Source organism: Pseudopipra pipra, chromosome 19, assembly GCF_036250125.1.
Source record: "Pseudopipra pipra isolate bDixPip1 chromosome 19, bDixPip1.hap1, whole genome shotgun sequence".
Taxonomy (NCBI): Eukaryota; Metazoa; Chordata; class Aves; order Passeriformes; family Pipridae; genus Pseudopipra; species Pseudopipra pipra.
Window position 1 is genome coordinate 8,790,996 of NC_087567.1, and position 20,206 is coordinate 8,811,201.

Below are 20,206 nucleotides of genomic sequence, written 5' to 3' on the forward strand. Positions count from 1 at the left end.
ATGCAAACACCAATGCAAGGGGACTGCAGAAGCTGCTTCTGTTTTTGCTGTGAGGATTACAGATGACTTTGAGGCTAGGATACAATAAATACTGTATTTGTACTGATTTCTGATTACCTAATGATAAGTGTTCCACTTTTAGTTATTTAACTTGGTAAAATACAGAGATCACCCACAGGTATAGTAGTTTCTGTGGGGTTTGGTTTGGGTTTTTTGCATTTAGATGCTGTAATATTCGCTTTCCAGAGTGTAAAAGCTGATGCATTATAACTGTCTGAATGTTTAGGCAGGATGAAGAATTTGCTCTCAGAAGTCTCAATGAGAACACCCTCAGAGCTGCTTTTGCTTTCTCTAACTGTGCACTTGAACCTGCCCCTGGCAAAAGCAACACTAGAAACAACTGAAATGGAACAGATGATTCTTTTTTTGTCACACAGAATGTAAAGAAGATAAACTTTAATAAGATCCAGGAACATATTTACCTCTGTACAAAGAAGTTAAAAAAATGCACTGTAACATTACAACAGTAATGTGTAATATTATAGTTTTTCATAAATGTCCAGTTTGCAATAAAGTGTATTTGGAAACAAAATCTTCCACCAGGTCTCCCTGCAGCATCTTCATGGCTCGCCAGTGAATGCTCCCACAGTTTTCTGGTTTGCCTTGGGGATGACTGAGCTCCTCCTTGACATAATCCAGCCAGAGATCTTTGAAAGAAAAATGGAAGTTCTGGTTATATTTTAACTGGATATTACTTAACAAACAAACCTAACTAGAAACTCCTTTTAAGTGTCTTTGATGCTAATGCAATAAGGCTTATTTCATGAAACTACAGTGTCCTGCACCTTGAGGAGCAAAACCCTGGGTTCTATTCCCAGCTGGAACACTGATGTCTTAAGAAATAATGCAACAATGCCAGTGTCAAAACCTGATTTGCTGCCAGTGGTGCTGAAGCCATGGCAGTGCCCATGACCCTGGGCTGACAGCAGAGGGTCACTGCAGTGCCCTACACTTCATAGCACAGAAGAAATAAGCTCTGCCCTGCATGACAGCAAGCACAAGGGCAAAACAAGCAGCTACCTTTTGAAATGGATGGAAATAAGAGGCAGCACTGAATGAATGAATGAATAAATGAATGAATAAATAAATAATAGAATCCCCTTACCAGTATCTGTTGAACCAAACTCCCTCAAGGCACGTTCATAGTATTCTCTCAGATGAAGCATTTTGCAGGATTCCTAACAAAGGAAGGTATTAAAAGGCCGTTTATTTTGTACAGAAGTGAATCTGCAGCTTGATTAGATTCTTACAAAGGAAGAGAGTCATGGCAATTACATGCACACACACACACTGCCCAAGATTAGTTACCATGGAACTGGGTTTGTATCACATCCTGGGAATCAACTCGTGAAGACAAACATGAACTGATCACAGACTGACAACACCACTCTGTTTCCTATTTAGATCCAAAGTTAGAAGTGTATTTTACAAATACAAGGCACTAATTGGATATTCAACAACTTACTTGCTCCTTTTCTATTTGGATCATCTTCCTGAAGAAGTCAAGTGAAAAGGGACGATTTTCACACAGGCTGAAATAAAACAAGTAACTTTAGACTTCAAATCTTTTAACATACACCCTAGAACAATCTGGTTTGAAGGTTTTACTTGTTACCTGGTAAAGACTTTTTTAACTTTCTTATAACCACCACTTCTGTAAGTCCAGTCGAGATACATTTCTTTCATAGTCACAGATTCAGCAGGAGTTGTGGCACATAAGGATCTCTGCAAGTTTAAAGGGAAGAAAAACACAAAACAAAAAATAAAACCACCACATACCCACAATTAAAAGGCATGCCCTCATCAGGCATCTGAAATAAACCAGATCTCCTAAGTCTAAAGTACATTTCTCCTCCAATAATCCACACAGCTGGCAACTGGCATTTCCTTAACACCCTTCATGCAGAGGGTTTCCCAATGCTCTACAAACAGCTGAATTCAAGCTTCCATCTGAAATATGTGTTTTATATTGTAAAAGGGGGAAAAAACCCACTACCCAACATGCCAGGCAAAGAGGAAATGTTTTGCCCTAAGATATTGAGGAAATTTATAGTGAGATTAAAGTCCCAGTTCTGATCTTGAGTTTTCTATAACAAGACTGATGTTTTCACACAGATTGTAAAATTCTCCCTTCCATGTTCAGATACATGTCTGAAACAGAGCAAAAATTCTAGACCACAAAGTAAGAGTACATCACTGGTTGTGCTTACAAACATCTCTGTTTCAGGAGAATGGGAATGACATTTGTGTCTATAAGCCTGTGTCCAACTGATTTTTGATAACACACACAGTTCTGCTTGAAATTCTTTGATATCAACACATCCATGACAGAACTGCTGTATAAAGCATTTGTTACATGTTCCATTCACAGACATTGTTCCCATTTATTTACACAGACATAAAAGTAGATTTTGATTAGCCCAGTACCTGGTAGAGAGCTTCTGTGTCCTCCTTGCTGTTTGCTCCTTCGCTCCACTCCACCCAGAGGGTCCACAATGCCAAAGTGCCCTACAGGGTGAGCAGATACATCAAATGCCTAAAATACAGTGACTGATTTACAGACACAGACAGCAACACATCCTCCAGGTTCTGTATTAGCTGCTGTAAAAACATCCTTTAGGCACAGCTCTTGGAAAGACAACTTTGGGCTGCACCCTGAAATCACTTCTCATTTCCTTCCCAATACTTCTTAGCTGGACAGCTGCATTGCCAGGGATGAGACAAGTTGTTCTACACCACTGAGCACTGCTGTACAAAGGTAACTTCCAAGAACAAGAAGTAAAGAAATAGTCACCTTCCTGTTTCATCTCCTCACTCCTTGTGCCCAGGGTTTGAAATGGAACAGTAGGAGAACACACATCTAACTCAAGGCTTGAAATACCACACACACAATGTGTCAGGACAGCAAATAAAAGGAAGCACATTTTTCAACTAAGACACAAAGAATACCAGCTCACTGCTAGGAGAGCATGCAAAATGTCAGCTGTGAGCATTCAGACTTTAAACCTGTGACTTTGAAGTGAATTTACAGTTCCCTAATACTTGGCAACGTGATGTGCATGTGAAATTTTGAGTTCATATATCTGACCTTAAAAATTGTTAGGGACTTTGAATGCCTTGTAAAGGTAAAAAAACCCAAGCAACCAAGCATCAGAGGTTTCTGGCCCGTGTCATGTAAGTCCATAAACCAGCACAGACCTGGGATTTCACATGTTTAAGGGCTTCTTCAAAACACTGTGTCACATCTTCCCTCTTCAGCTGGATCAGCACCTGCAGCCTCATCTGCCACGTGCCCACGGACAGGCTGAAGCGCCTGGTCGCAGCTTCTGCCACCTCCACAGCCTTCTCAGAGAGGTTGGACTCCAGCAACAGCTGAAGCTGAAAGCCAGCAGATACAGCTCATCAGCACAGGAGACTTGGAACACCTTGTTAAAAAGCAAGGCTTTGAACTGAACTGCCCATCAGTGTCTACTCAGAATGCAAAGACAGGCACACGACCAAGGCAGGAAAGCCCCCCAGTCTATTCTGTGTGTCAGCTCTTACCCACTGCTTATAGAGAGCTTCTGGCAGCAAATTAGACTCATGGGCTTTGTTGAACACACTCAGTGTCCTCTCCAGCCTCTAGAACCAACAGAGAGAAAAAACCCAAGCATTATTCCTGTATAAACCAGATTCCACCATTTCTAGAAGCCCAGTGGATTGTCTGCCAACATGTCACTGAATATCTAATTATACATTACATATCTAATGCTTTAGGTACCCACAGACATTCCAATAAAGGGGAAATTGAGCATTTGAATTACTTCTCTTCCTTGAGGAGCAAAGAACGACACTGCAGTGTTCTTGTGCTCTACTACAAGGGAACCAAACTGCACAGGCTAATTAGTTAATTCAGAGTCATACCCAAGCACAGATGCACAACTGAACTGCCCATGTGCCAGCACCAAACTTTGCTCAGACTTATTTGCAAGTCATTTTAATTCATCCTTTTCTTCGAATAAGCACAGGTTTGAAGGACTGTCAGTGAACATTTAAGGTCCCCTCCAACCCAAACCATTCTATGATTAACAAGTTTGTAGTCTCAGCTCTCATCCAAAGAGATCACTGAACTGACAAGGCTGGTTTATATGCCCAGGTTATTCATGTTCAGGCAGGCCATCTGAGAGCCTGACAGTAAAAGTGATCCCCCCAGATGGAGACTAAATGATTCTTAGTGATGGCCACAGGTAGGTATTTCTGATAAAATGTCAAAATATATTTGCTTCTTGTCTTGCTTCTGGATTACAGAAGTCAATAACAACAGGGATGATTTGTTTGTATGATTTCCTAATAAGCTTTTACCTTTTGCTTTAGTTCTTCACTGTTGGTTTTCCTGTTGTATCTCTCTAAGCAAAAAGTGATGTAGCACTTCCACATGTTCTCTGTAGAAGCCAAGGCATAGTATCACACTTTACAGAATCACAAGAGTAAGCACAAATATTTAAGAAATACAAAGAATCCAAGCAAAGTGTTAATGCCAACTTTGTTTTAAAATGTTGTATTATAAAAGAGGCCCTAGATTTATAACATTAACATTTTTAAATGGCTTCCCAGCACGAGCTGCAGACAATAAATCTTTGTAAAGAGCATCCAGCTCTTGGTTCAGCTGAGGCTTCACAAGGAATGTTCAAAGTAAGGACAGTGCCAGATGCTGGGAGTTGGATATCCACTCTGGCTACTCAAAAGCATTGCTGACTCACAGCTAAGCACCAATATACTCACATTTCCAGTTAAGCAGCTCCTTCGAGAGCATAAATGCTTTGGAAAATAACCCAAATAACACATAAAATAGATGCCCAAAAGGCACCTTGTAAAAACTGCTCTCCTTCTCCCAGGTATGGCAGAGCCAGCCATCACCTTCAAGACTCTCAAGTACCAGGAAGAGCTGTTCAATGCAGGCAGGGCAGTTCACCTGTTGGCAGAGCTCCCACAGCCTCATCGAAGACTGCACAGCACCGTTCCTCCCTCCGGGCCATTTCTGCCACTTTGCTCTGCTTTGTGGGGTGTCCTGGGGCCTTCAGGGACCCCAAATCCAGCTCACGACGGGCCATGTAGTCCCAGGTCAGGGGATCATCAGCATAATTGGCCTGCAAACTGAACACAGCATGTCTGTAACAGCCCACAGCCACCATCCTGCAGCCCCGGGTATGTTTAGAAGGGTTGTTATATAAGCTGTGGTATTTGTTTGGTTGTTATATGATGTAAGTATATATATACACTTACTTGCTAAGTAACCAAATGCCAGAGAAAAAAATATTTCACTTTCCACAAGAGAAAGACAAAATATTAGCTTTTTTTTTTCAATATTTAATATGGATATTCTCCAGAAATAACATGAACTAGGCAGGAAACTGTCAAGAGAAATCTTTCTTTCGAGAGGAACAGCTAAAGAAATAAAAGATGCAAAAATGCCACAAAAGTACATGAAGAAAAACCCACAGTTTCTGCAGTGAATTTACAGAAACTAAGTGCAGTAATTATTCAGTGACAACTATTTTATACCTAAATTTTTCTGAGCAGCTTTTTAAAGCCCTTTCTGAAGTTAGATACGAGCATCCTTTTCTAAAGAACACGCTTGCCTCATCCAAACACTAATTCCTTAATGTTAATTCCCTACAGGAAACAGCCTTTAGTGCTTAAAGTCCTGTCAACCCACTATAAATTAGAGAAGTTATGAGAACATGGGTCTTAAAACCTAAGATAAAAACACAACACAAAGCCACAACTCACTTTTCAAGGATTTCTTTTTGCAAATCTTGGGTGAAGTCAAAGAGCTTTGCAATGGAGAGCACAGCCAGCTGGAACTCAACACCTACATTTCAAGAGACAAAAACCCTGTCAAAATGAGTATTTGTTCAAGAATTCCTCAATATATCACATCAGTTGCACACTTTGCATTTTTGGTTTGTTGCTTTTTTTTTTTAAACAATCAAGTTTTGGGACTGGAAGCCCAGCACTGTCACTTCAGCCCAAAAGCTGCTGTGCTGGAAGAGGTGTCAGCCTGCAGGAAAGACATGAAATCAGAACTACAAGCACTATTAGTTTTTTCCCTGGCATTATGCAGGTTCTACTGAAGAAATGGTGTATTTGAAAAGGTATCTTAGTTGTGTGCATTGGAGCTAAGTCTGTCAGTATTACCTACTGCAGAGCTGGGTTAAAGGTGACAATTTTCTTATTGCATAAGTCCAAGAAATATTAAATCACCTTTAATTTTCTGAGTTGCATCCCTGTAGACTATTCGAGCCATTTCCCCATTGAGAATCTCTTCAGAGTAATTGAATTCCCCCTGCAATATCAAGCATATAGTTGAAAAAATTATCTTCCTTTCTCAGCTATCATTTTTGCCAACAGGGAAAAAAAAATCAGAAGATATCAGTGTTTTCCTTCATCTATTTTTATGTAATTTGCACAAGTCAACGATAAAGAAATGAAAGATAGTAAGTTTAACTACTCCTTTTCAGAAATCACTATTAATTTTCAGACTGGGGAATGTAATAAAAAGATTTTACAATTGCAAACAAAAATCACTGTATGAGGTATTTGAGCTGAGCATCAGCAAACACTTGAAGAGCTCCCACTGGCACAGCACATGAACAAAAACTTTCTCTAAGCAGTTGTCAAGCAAACCATTAATCCAGACCCCGTGAAACTCTGCACAATCTCTCCTAAGTTCAGCTGACCTACCAAGTCCATCTTTGCTTTTTCAAATTCTTTCTTCTCCTTCCTCTGTTTCTCAGCGTGCATCAGCTCCATCCTGAAATACTGCAAGAGTGACAACACAATGAAATGGCTGTGGGGGTTAAGTCATAAAAATCTAAGTCTACAAATGAGGTAAAACAAGCTCTGAGGAGCTACAAATCAGGGCCTTCCCACATCCCACCCACGGCCAAGAGCCTTGGTTTTTAAAAGCTTGTGCACATAACTGTATGCCCTAGTTTTTATCCAGACATTTCCCACATGTAGCAATGATCATTTCTTAGTCATTATTTAAACCTTAACTTGCCCTCAAAGAAAACCAACTTCTCCAACAAAGGCTGGGGATGCCAGACTAACCCTGAGAAATATGTCCAAGCAGGGTTTAACAGCACCTTAGAATGGAATTTTGGGATGGTTTTTTTTATATTTTTGACATTTTCCTGCTGAGGGGGAAGCAAGTTTTCTTCCTGAGTAATATGCTGAACTGATTTGCTCTGATGGATCAAATAACTGGTTGTAGAAGAAAACCAGGATCTCACCTCTTGATAAAGTTTTGGGCACTCTGGATGGAAGCGCAAAGCACGAAGGAACAAGTGCCTGGCACTTTCTGATGAGAGTCGTGTCTCCATTTCCCACTTTGCTGCCATAATCCACAGTGCTGCAAAAGGTGATCCAAATTCATTAATTTAATCTCTCAGAATGAGCTCAGCATTGGAACAAAACTGATTATCTCCCATGTAAAACAAAGGTGAAGGACAGATCTAAGCAGCTAGGCAGATCCAGGGAGTTTAATCTGGTTTAGCTACAGAGCTAATGATGTCTTCCAAAGCCAGAAAGCAGGTCTTGAGCATTCAGCATCTCCCACCTCTGATATATCTACTTAGTCCCCAGTCTGACTGGGAAATGGTCATTCAGACCTACTTCCCATCACCTTACTCAGCACAGCCCTGTCAGAGCCCATCTCTCTGAAGCAGCAGCAAGGCAAAGAAAAGACAGTGGGGACCTTCACCCCAATAGCTTGAACTGAGATCTACAAGAACTTTAACCAACACCACACAATTGACACTGAGGCATTTTTGCAGCAATCACCACTGTTTTACTTACCTGGTTTATTGGAATGAATGGCCAACATGGTAGAAAACACCTTACTGAGTTGATGTTTTGCATTCTGTAAAAGAAGCAGTTTTGTTTTACCCACTCTGGTACTGAATGGAACACACACTTCAGTGAAAATCCCAGGCAGATCCAACAATATTATCAGAATTATTTCAGTATTACAGCATGTGGCAGTAAAGTTTGTACCCCTATCTTGAATTCAAGTTCCAGCTGCCTGAATAAACACCAGTCCACTATCTCAGCTCAGGTAAGATCAAGCATTTGAAAACTCACCCACTGCTTGCAAAATGCAACATGTGAAAGCCAGAGCTGGACATCATCCTGTTGGAAATGAAAAGAGGAAGAGAATCAACTTCACAAGGTACAAAATCACTTGTACACTGACAAGGAAACAACACACCCTTGGTACAGCAATCTGGCATGCAGAAAAAAAACCAACAAAAACTCAAATAAACTTACTTTCCATTTTCCTGTAGCTCTGTTGAACAGGCTGTGCACTCGGTGCAGAATAGAGTGCTCGATTTCCTCCTTCTTAAACGAGTATCCAATGCGCTGGGAGGAAAAAATATCCATTTTATTGCAGTAGAAAATGTATTTTGCATAAAGTATTTTGCACTCCTTATAACTGACAGACTTACTGCTCGTCTTTTCTTGATCAGTTCCAGCAGATTAATTTCATACTAGAATGGAAAGAAAAATAACATTTAAAACCAATTGAAGAGACATCCAACAGCAAGGAAAAAAAATCCAGATAAAGTCTGTTAGAGCTGATGGACAGGTGGACAATAAAAATTACAAACAAGAAAACCTAAGCAATAATTTTTTGACTGGGTATTTCTAAGACTGGATGAAATTAATATTAAAGATTTCTACTGCATGTGACATTTCAGACTTGAGCTGTTGGCAACCCATATTCCTAGAATTGTGATGCACAAGCCAAACTTGTAATTAGAAGTTTGTTTAGCCACAAAAAAATTAGCACTGTAAAATATCCGGAGTTGGAAGAGACCCACAAGAATCATCGAAGTCCAACTCCTGGCCCTGCCCAGGACACTCCAACAATCCCACCCTGTCCCTGAGAGCGTCGTCCAAACCCTCCTGGAGCTCTGGCAGCCTTGGGGCTGTCACCACTGCCCTGGGCAGCTTGTTCAGTGCCCAACCACCCTTTTAGGAGCTTTTTCCTAATCTCCAACTTATTAATTCCACTTAACTACAGTTTGCACAGCGTAGCAGGGAACTGGGGGCTCCACATCCCTGGAGAGACAAGAAACCACAGGAGAAGGTCACAAGGGAGAGACGCCTCATCCCAACCTCAGCACCAACTCCTGGCTATGCCTCCTGCTCTGCTGCCAACGAGCCGCCCTCAGTGGACACCAGGGACCAGGCGAGGTGAGGGCACCTAGGGCACGACAGAACTACTCAGTTCTGAGCTGGATCTGCAGCGAGGGACGGCCCGCTCTGCTGGCGGTAAAGCCTACCTGGATGTAATTAATGAAATCCTCCTTCCGCAGCGCTCTCCGCTGTATCTTGTACTCCAGAGCCGAGGCTTTCCTCAGGACGGCCCTGCGGGGATCGGGACGTGAGCGATGGGAGCGCTGGGAGCGCCACTCGCCACGTGCGCCCGCCCGGCCCCGGCCCCGCTCACCGGATCTCCGCGCGCGAGAACAGCCCGACCCGCTCCAGCTGCTCCAGCTCCGGCACTCGGTCCTCCAGCCGCTGCTCGATGCGCTCCGCCATGGCCGCGGCGCTCCGGAGAGTCCCCACACAGACCCCACACAGACCCGGCCCGGCCCGAGGCGCCGCCGCTTCCGCCCGCCCCGCCCCGCGGCCGCTCTGCCGCCCCCTGCCCGGCTGGAGGGGCCGCGCAGCACCGGAGTCACACAGAGAATCCTTCGGGTTGGGAGCGACTTCTGCACATCACCCAGTCCCGCCCCCCTGCCAGGGCAGGGGCGCCTGGAGCAGGTGAGTTTGGAATGTCTCCAGAGAGGGAGAGTCCACGCCCGCCCTAGGCAGCTGTTCCAGGGCTCTGCCACCCTCCATGGAAAGAAGTTTGTCTTCACGCTGAGGTGAAACTTCTTTATGGTCATTGTTCCTCGTCCTATTGCTGGGCACCACGAAAAAGAGTCTGGCACCATCCTCTGACACCTGACTTGGAGATATTTATATGCATTGATGAGATCCCCTCTCAGTCTTCTCTTCTCCAGACTAAACAAGCCCAGCTCCCACAGGAGGAGAAATGGCAAAGCCAAGCCTGGGACGTGCAGAGACAAAGCACAAGCGCCCCGGTGGAATCCAGTGAGGGAGGAGTGTGGCCAGCAGGTTGAGGGAGGTGATGCTCCCCCTCTGCTTGGCCCTGATGAGGCCACATCTGGAGTGCTGGGTCCAGTTCTGGGCTCCTCGGTACAAGAAAGCTGAGGAGCTACTGGAGAGGGTCCATCAGAGGTCATAAAGATGATGAGGGGTCTGGAGCTTCTCTCCTGTGAAAAGAGACTGTGCTGGGATTCCTCCAGGACAAATGGCTCTTCCCCTCCCACATGGCACCTTCCTTCTTTCCATCTTCCAAATTTTTAGGAAAAAATTCTTGATTGGGAGGGTGGTGAGGCCCTGGCACAGGTTGCTCAGAGAAGCTGTGGCTGCCCCATCCCTGGAAGTGTTCCAGGCCAGGTTGGATGGGGCTTGGAGCAACCTGGGATAGTGGAACATGCCTCTCCCATGGCAGGGGTTGGAATGAGATGAGCTTTAAGGTCCCTTCCAAACCAAGCCATTCTATGATTCTGAGAAAATTAAAAAAAAAAAAAAAAACAGGCAACAGGAAATTTCAGTTTCTTAAATGAGGAACACCCCAGGAAATGAAAAAAAGTGAGATGGGAGACAATTTATTGAGAGTTGCTTTAAATGCATATTGTCCACAGTACCTGCTGCTTGTGCATTGAGTTGTCACTGCTGGCACTGAGCTGGTCAGAGATGGAACCAGCCCCACCTCCAAACCTCTGCCCTGTCTCAGCCATTGCTCCCTCCTGGAGGAAAGGCAGGAGCTTGTCTCTGAAAAACCACATACAAGGACTAAGGGCAAGAGGGCTTCTGGCACAGCATTTTTCATATATAATAGCTAAAAAAACCTGGGCGTAATTTTTCCTTTTTATTACAGTCAAAATGTTTAACAGGTGTTGCCAAGTACAGAGCAAGAACTTGAGCAAGTGACTTTGTTAAAAACACACATAAGACAAAGCACTTTGTGAGAACTGTCAAGAACAGTGGTAGTTTTTTTCACCTGCTGTGACTTGGACTTGTGGTGGTTTTTCTCAATATTGGGCACCAATTAAAAAAAACCAAATGAATCCTTAGTGGGAGAGGTTCAGCAACTTTTCTTTCTGACAGGAAATAGTGACATGATTTTCCAAGAAGTGACCAAACAGAAAAGCTACCAGGAAATGGAGAAGCACCATCCAGTCACGAGACCAAGAACTACAGACTGGTGCTGCATTGGGGCTTGGTGGCTGAGGCAGCTCTGCACTGCAGCTGTCTCCTGCCAAGGGACCCCTTACCCCACAAGAACAAGTTCCTGATGGAGACTGTCCCCCCTGGAGACTCCCTTGTCCTACTCAGCTGCCAAAGGCTCTGGGTCAGAGCAGGGTCAGCACAGCTGTCCCAGCACAGCCACCCCCACCAGTGAGCCAAAGCCTTCAGGCTCTTGGGACCTACATTTCAGTGAGTTCACCTCCCATGGAGTTCAGCTTTCAGCAAATCAGCACAACAATCCTGCTCAAAGTGTTGGTGAAAGAATGTTATTCATAATCAACAGTAAGTTATTAATTATACTGGGGTTGACATTTTGAGATGCACCAGCTCAAACTGATTCTTGTACAGATCCAAAGAGTTCAATAAAACACCCCTTAAGGAGGACAACACTGGGGAGGAAAAGCAGCATTAGCACACTGAATCACTGAGCAAGAATGTGATTGGAATTACTACACTGGATTAACTTCATTTGAGTATCTCTGCATCTGATGGCATGATTTTATACTATAAAAGCATTCTGTATTTAGAGCTAATCTGTCATGGTGCACTTAGATCACAACATGTAAATGAGAACACCACATGCAGTGTAGGAGTTCAGAACTTAAAAGGTAAATGTCAGTCATTACCTGTAAACCTCTGGAAAATTCTATTTCTATCTTCTTGCTCTCCTCACTCAGCTCTGCTTGGGCTGCAAATCAGCAGTAACTGCGGAAGAGAGACACCAACATAAACAACAGCCTTCTGAAACTTTATGGTTGCTCATTCTGCCAGTCTGAAAATCTTCTTCTGTGATCAACCTGCAGTCAGTCAGGAACTCTGAAACTCAAAACCCACCACCAAACAATCCCTGACTGTTTTAGGTGGTAGAGAAGTGTGTGCACCCTCAGGGGCCACAGCCACCTCCACCTTGAATTGTGCCTCCCGAATTCAGTCCATGCACAGATGCCCCAACAGGTCTGACACATGGGAGTTCCCCACATACCAAGAACAATGGGTGTCCCACAAGCCCTCAGAGGGCATTAAATTTCTTGCTAGCGCTTGTCAAAGCCCCACAATATCATCCCACAGCAGCACATAGGCACAGCACAAACCACTCTGCAGGACCCAGCACTGTGGGACTCAAAGGATCAAAGAGTGGTGTGCACCAAAACAATAGACTCCCCAAGTTTCTAGTTTAGGGGCCTAGTACTTCCCACTCAAAAACACACAGAGCGAGTAACAATAAGATTTAAAATACCCAACTTTGTTGATGACCTCGCAGGATTATTTACCAAAAAAAAATAGATCAAAACCCGCTTGAAAACATTTTCCGTTCCTTCGGATATCCCTCCTTTCCTGTAGATGGAAGGAGAACAAAACTAAAAATGCCTTTCCCTTTCTTCCCCCAGGAAAACAGTCCTTAGAACAATTAACATAACGGACTGTCAGAAGTGCTCATAGCAAAGTGACAAACGCCGTGAGTGGCAGGCGAGCCCAGCCCGACCCACCAGAACACTGCGGGCTGGGTTTGTCATGCAAATCAAAATGGGACCTGACATGCTCTTTGTTCATTTCCCTTTCATAAAATCTACTTTAAATGCCTCCCATGTGCCTTGTTTTGGAAGCTGACATTCCAAATGCATCAGTGCAAATTAAGGGAGGGATCCATTACCGATAAAGACGTCGTGATACAGAGAGTTTCAACAAATCTTATTGGGAGAGCTGGGGAAACAACTGCTGCAGCTGGCACCTGGAGGGTCACGCAGTTTGCTGCTTTCATGAAGGCTCTTTAGAAAAACTCCATCAGCAGGTCCTTGCAGGAGAAGTTCTGGCAAGCTGTCACAGCTTAATATTTATAGATTATGTCTGCAAGCAGTGGGTACGTTGTGAATTAGGAATTAATCACAATGGTTTTGATTTAAGTCTTGTCTGTGTTTAAATGCACGATGGTTAACATGCATAAGGCAAATATTTAAATTACAAATTGATTGAGATGTATCTTATTTATTTCTGCCATTTTACTACCTGAGTGCATAAACAATTACAGCTTTTTAGAAGACTCCTTCAGATGTACAATATTTTACAATTAACTTGTATATAATTGTCATGATGCACTTTATGAAGATGCCTTTTAAACAATGAAAGTGATGTTCTGACCTCATGAAAATAATTGGGAAGCTTCCACTGACTTCAGCTGAGCCAGTGGTTCATCCCTTCAGGACACATTTTTAACAAAGCCCTCGAAGCATTTACTGGGCACGTGGGACTTTGGTTTGAAAATATATGAGCACATCTGTTAATAAAGCAGTTTGGAATTTACTCCCAAAAATATACTAACCCAAACCTTGGACTACATTAACCTCCCTAGTTTTGTAATTATAACAATTTCTGTGGTGATTTGGTTTCACCTCTGCCAAAACCAGCAGTCAATCTGCATAAATAGTGGTTTCATCACTGCAATTCCACTTGAGCCTCCAAAAATTCAGATTTCAGACCATGCAGTCGGTCAGTTGGACTGTTCCATACCATCATTAACCCTGGTCCACGTCCTGGACATGTTATTTTTTTCCATTCTGATAGAAAATGCTTGTCTTTGTCAATGCATTGCTTTACTCTTGCAGCTTGCAGGCACTTACCCTGCAGCCTTAGATCTGAATCCCTCCTGGAATTTCATTCACTCACCTCTTTTTCAACTATTAGTGGTTAAAAAAACCCACAACAAACATAAACATTTCCATTTAATGCCTTATCAGAACTATTATCTGATCATTTAATCTTACATATCATCTCTTTACAAAGGCAAGACCTTTACTTCTGCATTGGCTCTGAGCTTGAATTTTTCTGAATCAGACTTTTCCTCCTGCTCATTTGGAGCATCCTGTTTCTTCGCCCTCGCCCCAAGATCTGAACATCTCTACACAGGGAATTTGCAGCGAAGGGGAATGATGCCTCTGGAATTGTTTCCTTGCCAGTTCACATCTGGTCCTCAGCACAAGATCCATCTGTTTATTCAGGGTCTCCAGGGGCTTGTACAGTAGTGGCTATGAGCCTTTTAATTTGATTTTGTCATTTGGCTGGTTGGTGAGCACTTGACAGGCTGTGTAAGTGCAGCAGGGCAGTTACAACCAGTCACTCATCGTATCCTAGTGGCCAATTCATAACCCAGAGGAATGCCAGTCACATTTCAACAATTTAAAACTGTATCAGTCATCTGCCCTACATACTCCCAAATTGTCAGCACCATGAAATGTATTGCTTAATTATCTTTAATTTAATGTGATTTCTTGCCTGTACACTTGTGCTTAGGATTGTTGCCAGAGGTCTGGAGAGCAGAGTCATAGTAATCTTAATTTACCTGACTAAGCTGTCTGGGTTTGAAGGGGAGGTGAAATGATGGCATGGCCTTGGGTGACCCAACTATGTCATAAGGAACAAGGCAGGTAAGGACAGAACTTCCTCAGAGCAAAGCTTTGTATTTTTTAAACACAGAGATGTTGGCACCAGCATCAATTACACTGCCATGACAAAGAGCACAAAGTAAGCCACATATGGATTTATTTCTCCTTCCAAAACCCGGGATTAGGATTGGTCACAGTTTGCCTCCTGCTGTGTCTCACCTCCTTCTGTGGAGATGTGTTTAGTGTGGGAAAAGCGACCTCAGCCATGGCAACAACCAGTAAAACTGCTTCTGGAGTATGGATAATTCAGGTCACAGTGTGCAGAATCACATCCTCCCAAGCAGCATTCCAAACACAAGATAAACTCTTGTAAAAGCCTTCTGAAGCAACCTCTGGCATAGGAAACCCCAGATAACGTGCTAACTTTCATATGAAACACTTAGATAAGCTCTGCTGTGTGAATTGTATATGTCTGTGCTAACTGGGAGACACTGGAAAAACAATTTCTGCCCTGATCTTATCCTTTAAGTAAGTGCTGATGATAAAATTCCCAATTCTCACTTTATTAATCTATACTTAGTCAAGCCACAAAAGAAAGAATTGGTCCCTGTTAAAACTTATCCCTTACTTAAAGCTGAAATTAATTAGTTAACTAATTCACTTGAGGTTTTGTTTTACTATCTATTGACATGCTCTTTGATCCTCCCATATTTCTCGTTTTGAGTGATTGAAGATTTCATTCTTGCACTGTCAACAGACCTTTTGTTGAGAAACTTCTATTTACATCTGTAACTGACTGAATTCTCACATCTCCCCAGCAGTTCCTCTTTGATCTCTGCATTTCTGAGTTTAATCATTAAGTTTGCATCAGAAGTTTTTCAGTTGCCGTATCTTCCACAGTTTCCGGGATTCACTTGCGAGAGCACAAACTCCTGAAGTTCACTTAGAAGGATTTTTTGAATTTTTGATAGTTTTCTGATAGTTTTGCAGGAAGTACCACACATGCTGCATCTCTGAAACTGCAGCATGAACGAGCAGGATTCCTGTTCCCTTTCAATGTATTAAATATTTAAACTTCAAGATTTGACTTGGGTTTTTTTTCTGTGTATTTAGTCCATTTCTAGCCTTACAGTTTAATCATCTTAGGAGATGTCCTACCTTTCTAGAGCAAATTAATCTACTGGGCCCAGGCTCTTCACAATGCTTTTGAAACAATTCTGGTATTTTTATTCCACTACCTAGACTCTAAAGACAAAGACTACTGCTAAAAAGCCACTCAACAGAAAGAAATCATTAAATGAAAGGCAGGAAATAAATTTCACTGTAGAAGAATCATGAAGAGTATGTTAAAACATCACCAAGAGAACTCCAAGAGACAAGTCCTGAGCATACATTTCTGCTCAGCAATACTGACTAATAACTTTAATCACTGGTTGTTCCCCGTGGGAATGCAGGAGACAGGTGATTCCGTGGTGCAAAGCATCCTGTGCATTCCCTCTCCACTCTCTGCAATAACTCAAGACACGTAAGGAACCTGTGGCTGAAAGCTGTGCATTGTGGGGGCATTAAGATTCCCCGAGGGCCACGTTCCTGGAGTGCTGTGCTCCTGGAATACATTTGAACAGCTCTGTACAAAAGCAGTCCCTGGCAAACACATGAATGAGAATCACAAGTGGCTGCTCTGTCAATCTCCCCCCTTCCCCAGCATTCATGGGAATACTTGGGAACACTTGGATTGCTGTGTAGGATCTGTGCTCTTCCCTTCCCCGGGGCTCCAGCACAGGGCTTCCCTTACAGCAAAGTTTATTTTCTCTTTTCTCAGTTCCCTGCTTATGAAAACAGGGCAGCTCTGTACATTAACATGCAGAAAACCAAACTGAAACTGAGAGCTTCCACCCCAACAGCAACATGATCCTGCCATCCCAAATACACCCAGCGTTCCCCCTGCCTCCTGCTGTGCTGTTATCCACAAATCTGGAAATTTTCATATCCACAGATCTGGAGCTGCTCCCTTTCTCCAGCTGCAATATTGTGTAGCCTCTCTTTACAAGAGGCTGGGAAAACAATAAGTGGGAGTTGACTTTTGTTTTCCAAATAGGTAGGGAAGAGTAGCTCATCTAATAATTTCCATGGCCAATTATTGTCGATTAACATCAAATCAGACTGAAAATATAGAACATGAACTGAAGAATGAATTAGTATCTGTTGCAGACGAGGTTAACTCAGCGTGTAGTGAAGTTTATTTGTGTGAGGGGGCCACTGAAATGGATCTGGGGTTGGAGCACAGTGACACAGCTGTGGGACCTTCCCATCCACGCAGGAAGTGCTTTTGTTTCTCTCAGTTCTGGAGCATTTTTGCTTCTTCACTTCTCTCATGGAAAACCTGGTTTTGGGGGCCGGACAGATTGTGAGGAGGAGAACCTGGAAGCATGAAAACAGCAAGAAGCAAAGTGTGGATGTAACCACACAAATGGAATGTGCTTGTGAGCTCAAGGTCAGGGTAAAGAAATGCAGGGACCCAGGACACTCACTGAGGTTTGTCACTCTCAGCAGCTCCTGAACCCCCAACTCCAGTGCCTTACCAAGGGGTACAACAGTGCTCCCTAATAAATCCTGACTGGCTTTCATGATGGCCCCAATCTGTAACCAAGCTTTAAAAAGACTGACCAAAAGTTTACATTCAGTTAATGAGAATTACTCTTTCCTTCCAAAGTTACACATAAAATTAAATTCTCAAGGATAAGCTGGTCTGTAGGAGTGTTTAGTTAGTTACTAACAATCTCTATAGACTATAGACAGACCCATGTTTAAAGATGGGAGGAAAACAGTATAGTTATATTGACAAAACCTTCATTTACCCTGAGCTCTGAGTTTACAGGTATTTATTTCCCCTTTAAATAAGGATTTACTTTGTAAATATTCCTATGCCAAGACACAGTAATTTGGAGGACTCAAGCTGGAAAGTTTAGTGTGGCTATAGGGGCACTACAGCCAACCAACAAAATCAGGTAACTATGAAATGAAAAAAACAAATCCACAAAGCTCTAAAATATGCCTGTACTTTTACATATATGTGTGAAGAGGCAAAAATTGCTGCAGTTCAGCTGTTCAGGATGACAGGAATGCTGGGCACGCACAGGCTGCGAAAAGCCACAGGAAAAGGGGATTTACAAGTGGCATGTGCTTCCAATCTGCAGGAAACAAATCTGATCTTCTGCATATCAAATGCAAATCCCACTAACAGGATGTGAAAACAAGAATGGATTGGCCATCTCAAGACATAAAATCTGACATATAGAAGCACCTCTACCACCTACTTCTGCTTTCATTTCAGGGGTTTATTCCAACAGCGCTCCTGGTTTGGAATTGATTGCTTCTTCCATTTATCATCTTAAACTTATTAAACTGCTCTTTTTCTTTTTTCTTTTTTTTTTTTGCATTATGTTAGGATATTAATTATCTTTGTAGGGAAAAGATACACTACCATAATCTTAAAGTTTTTTAGTTTTTTTTAGATTCTTTTTAGTTTTATCGATTTCAGTAAGGTACACTATGTTTCACTGCTTCTTTTATAAACCACTTTATTTGAAAACACATTTTCACTGGCTTTGTAGGTACCTTGTCATTGGCTAAATATGACCAGTTTTCTGTTACCTGATATATGTATATGTATACAAGACAAATGTTTAAATTATTTATTTTTTAATAAATGCATCTGTAAAATCTGTAGGGGTCTATATTACCAGGAAGGTCAAGGACACAACGGTCTCGTGCTACAGCTCATTTTTCTTCTGAAGAAACCATAATGACCTCCATCTCTCTTAAAAGGAGCCTTTGTTTTCTTGCTTGTAACTGTGCAAAATAAATAGAAGTTACTTGCTATTTCTACCAATCCAGTCTATGAAGCCCCAAATATAGAATGAATTATGGAATCACAGAATGGTTTGGGTCGGAAGGGACATGAAAGGACAACTAAGGGGAACAGGCTCAAGCTACAGAGCTCTACTATTTGTCAGCCAGTCCTGCCCTTGCAGAGGGCTCAGGTCCTGCCACTGTCCTGTCCCGCTCCGGGCAGGAGTCGCAGCCATGGTTCCTCTGTTCCCAAGCAGATCAACTCCAATGCCAGACATTAATTGCTTAATTATCTTTCCTACTCCTGCTTGGAAGGCTGCCCTCTGGCTCTTCCTCCCAGTTTTAAAATTTAGAAGGATGAGCCACCAGCAGCAGCAGAGACTTGGAAACAGTTGTGAGGAAACAGGAATGAATTAGGTAGCAAACAACTTCCAAGGACAAAATTTCAGCTGTACAGCATTCAGGAGCCTTTCTCACACATAATGTAATATTGATACCTTTTGTCACTTGTAACAGGGTATCACTGACCTCAAGCTCAACCTCTGATGACTAAAGATGCCCATAATTTGGGGTACAGCTGCTCTCTGGCCCCTGAATCCAACAGCCTGGCAACCACCCAATATCAGAAGTGTCACCACAAATTCCCAGGTATTATGAGCAAAGAAATTACATGTAAGGTCCTCAGAAACAGCCAGTACCTCAAACATTGCTGCTTCCAGTAATGAAAGACATATTCAGCAACAGGTGACTGTAGAGAAATTGAATAAGGAATAGAACATAAAAAGACTGGAATACTAAGCAGAGACAATCATGACAAGCAGGATAAAATGTGTAACAATATTTTAGAAATATCACTTTTTGTTTAGAGGGAAGAAAAATACAATGTAGGTAAAGTTGTGACAGCAATGAATTTCTAACATGTAACAAAATTAAGGTTGAAACAAAATACTGAAAAGCCTGCAGGTAAAACATCAATGTCTGAGAAAGGAAGGAAGAAAAAAGATAAGGGAAGAAAATATCGTTCCAGAACAAACATGAAAGATAAATGGTGCAGCAGAAAAAGCAAAAAGAGGGGAATAGTGAATAAAGACTTGTTTATCTGAATGCTTGTGGGGTAAATGTATATACATATATTTTCCTTAAACATAATAAGGTTAATACCAGACAATTGAGGCATCACATTGGAATCCCCGTGTTGATAATGTAGGGCACATTTACAGCACGGCTGACTTTGATATATGGTTTTCCTCTGAATATTTATCATTGAGTTGATTTTTCTTATCACTAGAAATTAGAAGATCAGTGGGGATGGTGGAGTGCCAGCACCACAGCTGTGTCTGGTATCGGAATTCAAGGCTGTATTTCACACATGGACCATTCTTACCCAGCCTTGTAAAACTGCTCTGGAGAAGTTTCACAAACAGAACGGAACGGCCGCCGAAGCCTTTTATGTGCGAGTTGCCACGTCTCTGTTAAGGACTTGATTACACAGAGCCGAGGTTGAGCTTCCCCGTGGCACAGTTGGGCTCCCTGGTGTTTTCTCACAC

General features: G+C 42.5%; 1 protein-coding gene and 1 long non-coding RNA gene across 2 annotated transcripts; one reads left to right on the plus strand and one right to left on the minus strand.

The window, feature by feature from the left end:
- Window positions 1-439: 439 nt before the first annotated feature.
- Window positions 440-9,667, minus strand: UTP6 (UTP6 small subunit processome component). Its single transcript, XM_064676061.1, has 19 exons — window positions 9,557-9,667; window positions 9,390-9,474; window positions 8,550-8,591; window positions 8,371-8,463; window positions 8,185-8,232; window positions 7,900-7,963; window positions 7,335-7,453; window positions 6,784-6,861; window positions 6,304-6,385; window positions 5,830-5,911; window positions 5,012-5,193; window positions 4,402-4,481; window positions 3,604-3,681; window positions 3,259-3,438; window positions 2,488-2,568; window positions 1,676-1,785; window positions 1,526-1,592; window positions 1,166-1,238; window positions 440-707 (listed from the first exon to the last, which is right to left on the minus strand). Exons 1-19 carry the CDS (start codon window positions 9,646-9,648, stop codon window positions 550-552), a joined length of 1,794 nt encoding a protein of 597 aa, XP_064532131.1. The 5' UTR covers window positions 9,649-9,667; the 3' UTR covers window positions 440-549.
- Window positions 9,668-9,697: 30 nt separating this feature from the next.
- LOC135424635 (uncharacterized) lies at window positions 9,698-18,533 on the plus strand. The gene is made up of 2 exons (XR_010435295.1): window positions 9,698-9,873; window positions 11,290-18,533. It is a non-coding gene; the product is annotated as an uncharacterized LOC135424635 (long non-coding RNA).
- Window positions 18,534-20,206: the final 1,673 nt, after the last annotated feature.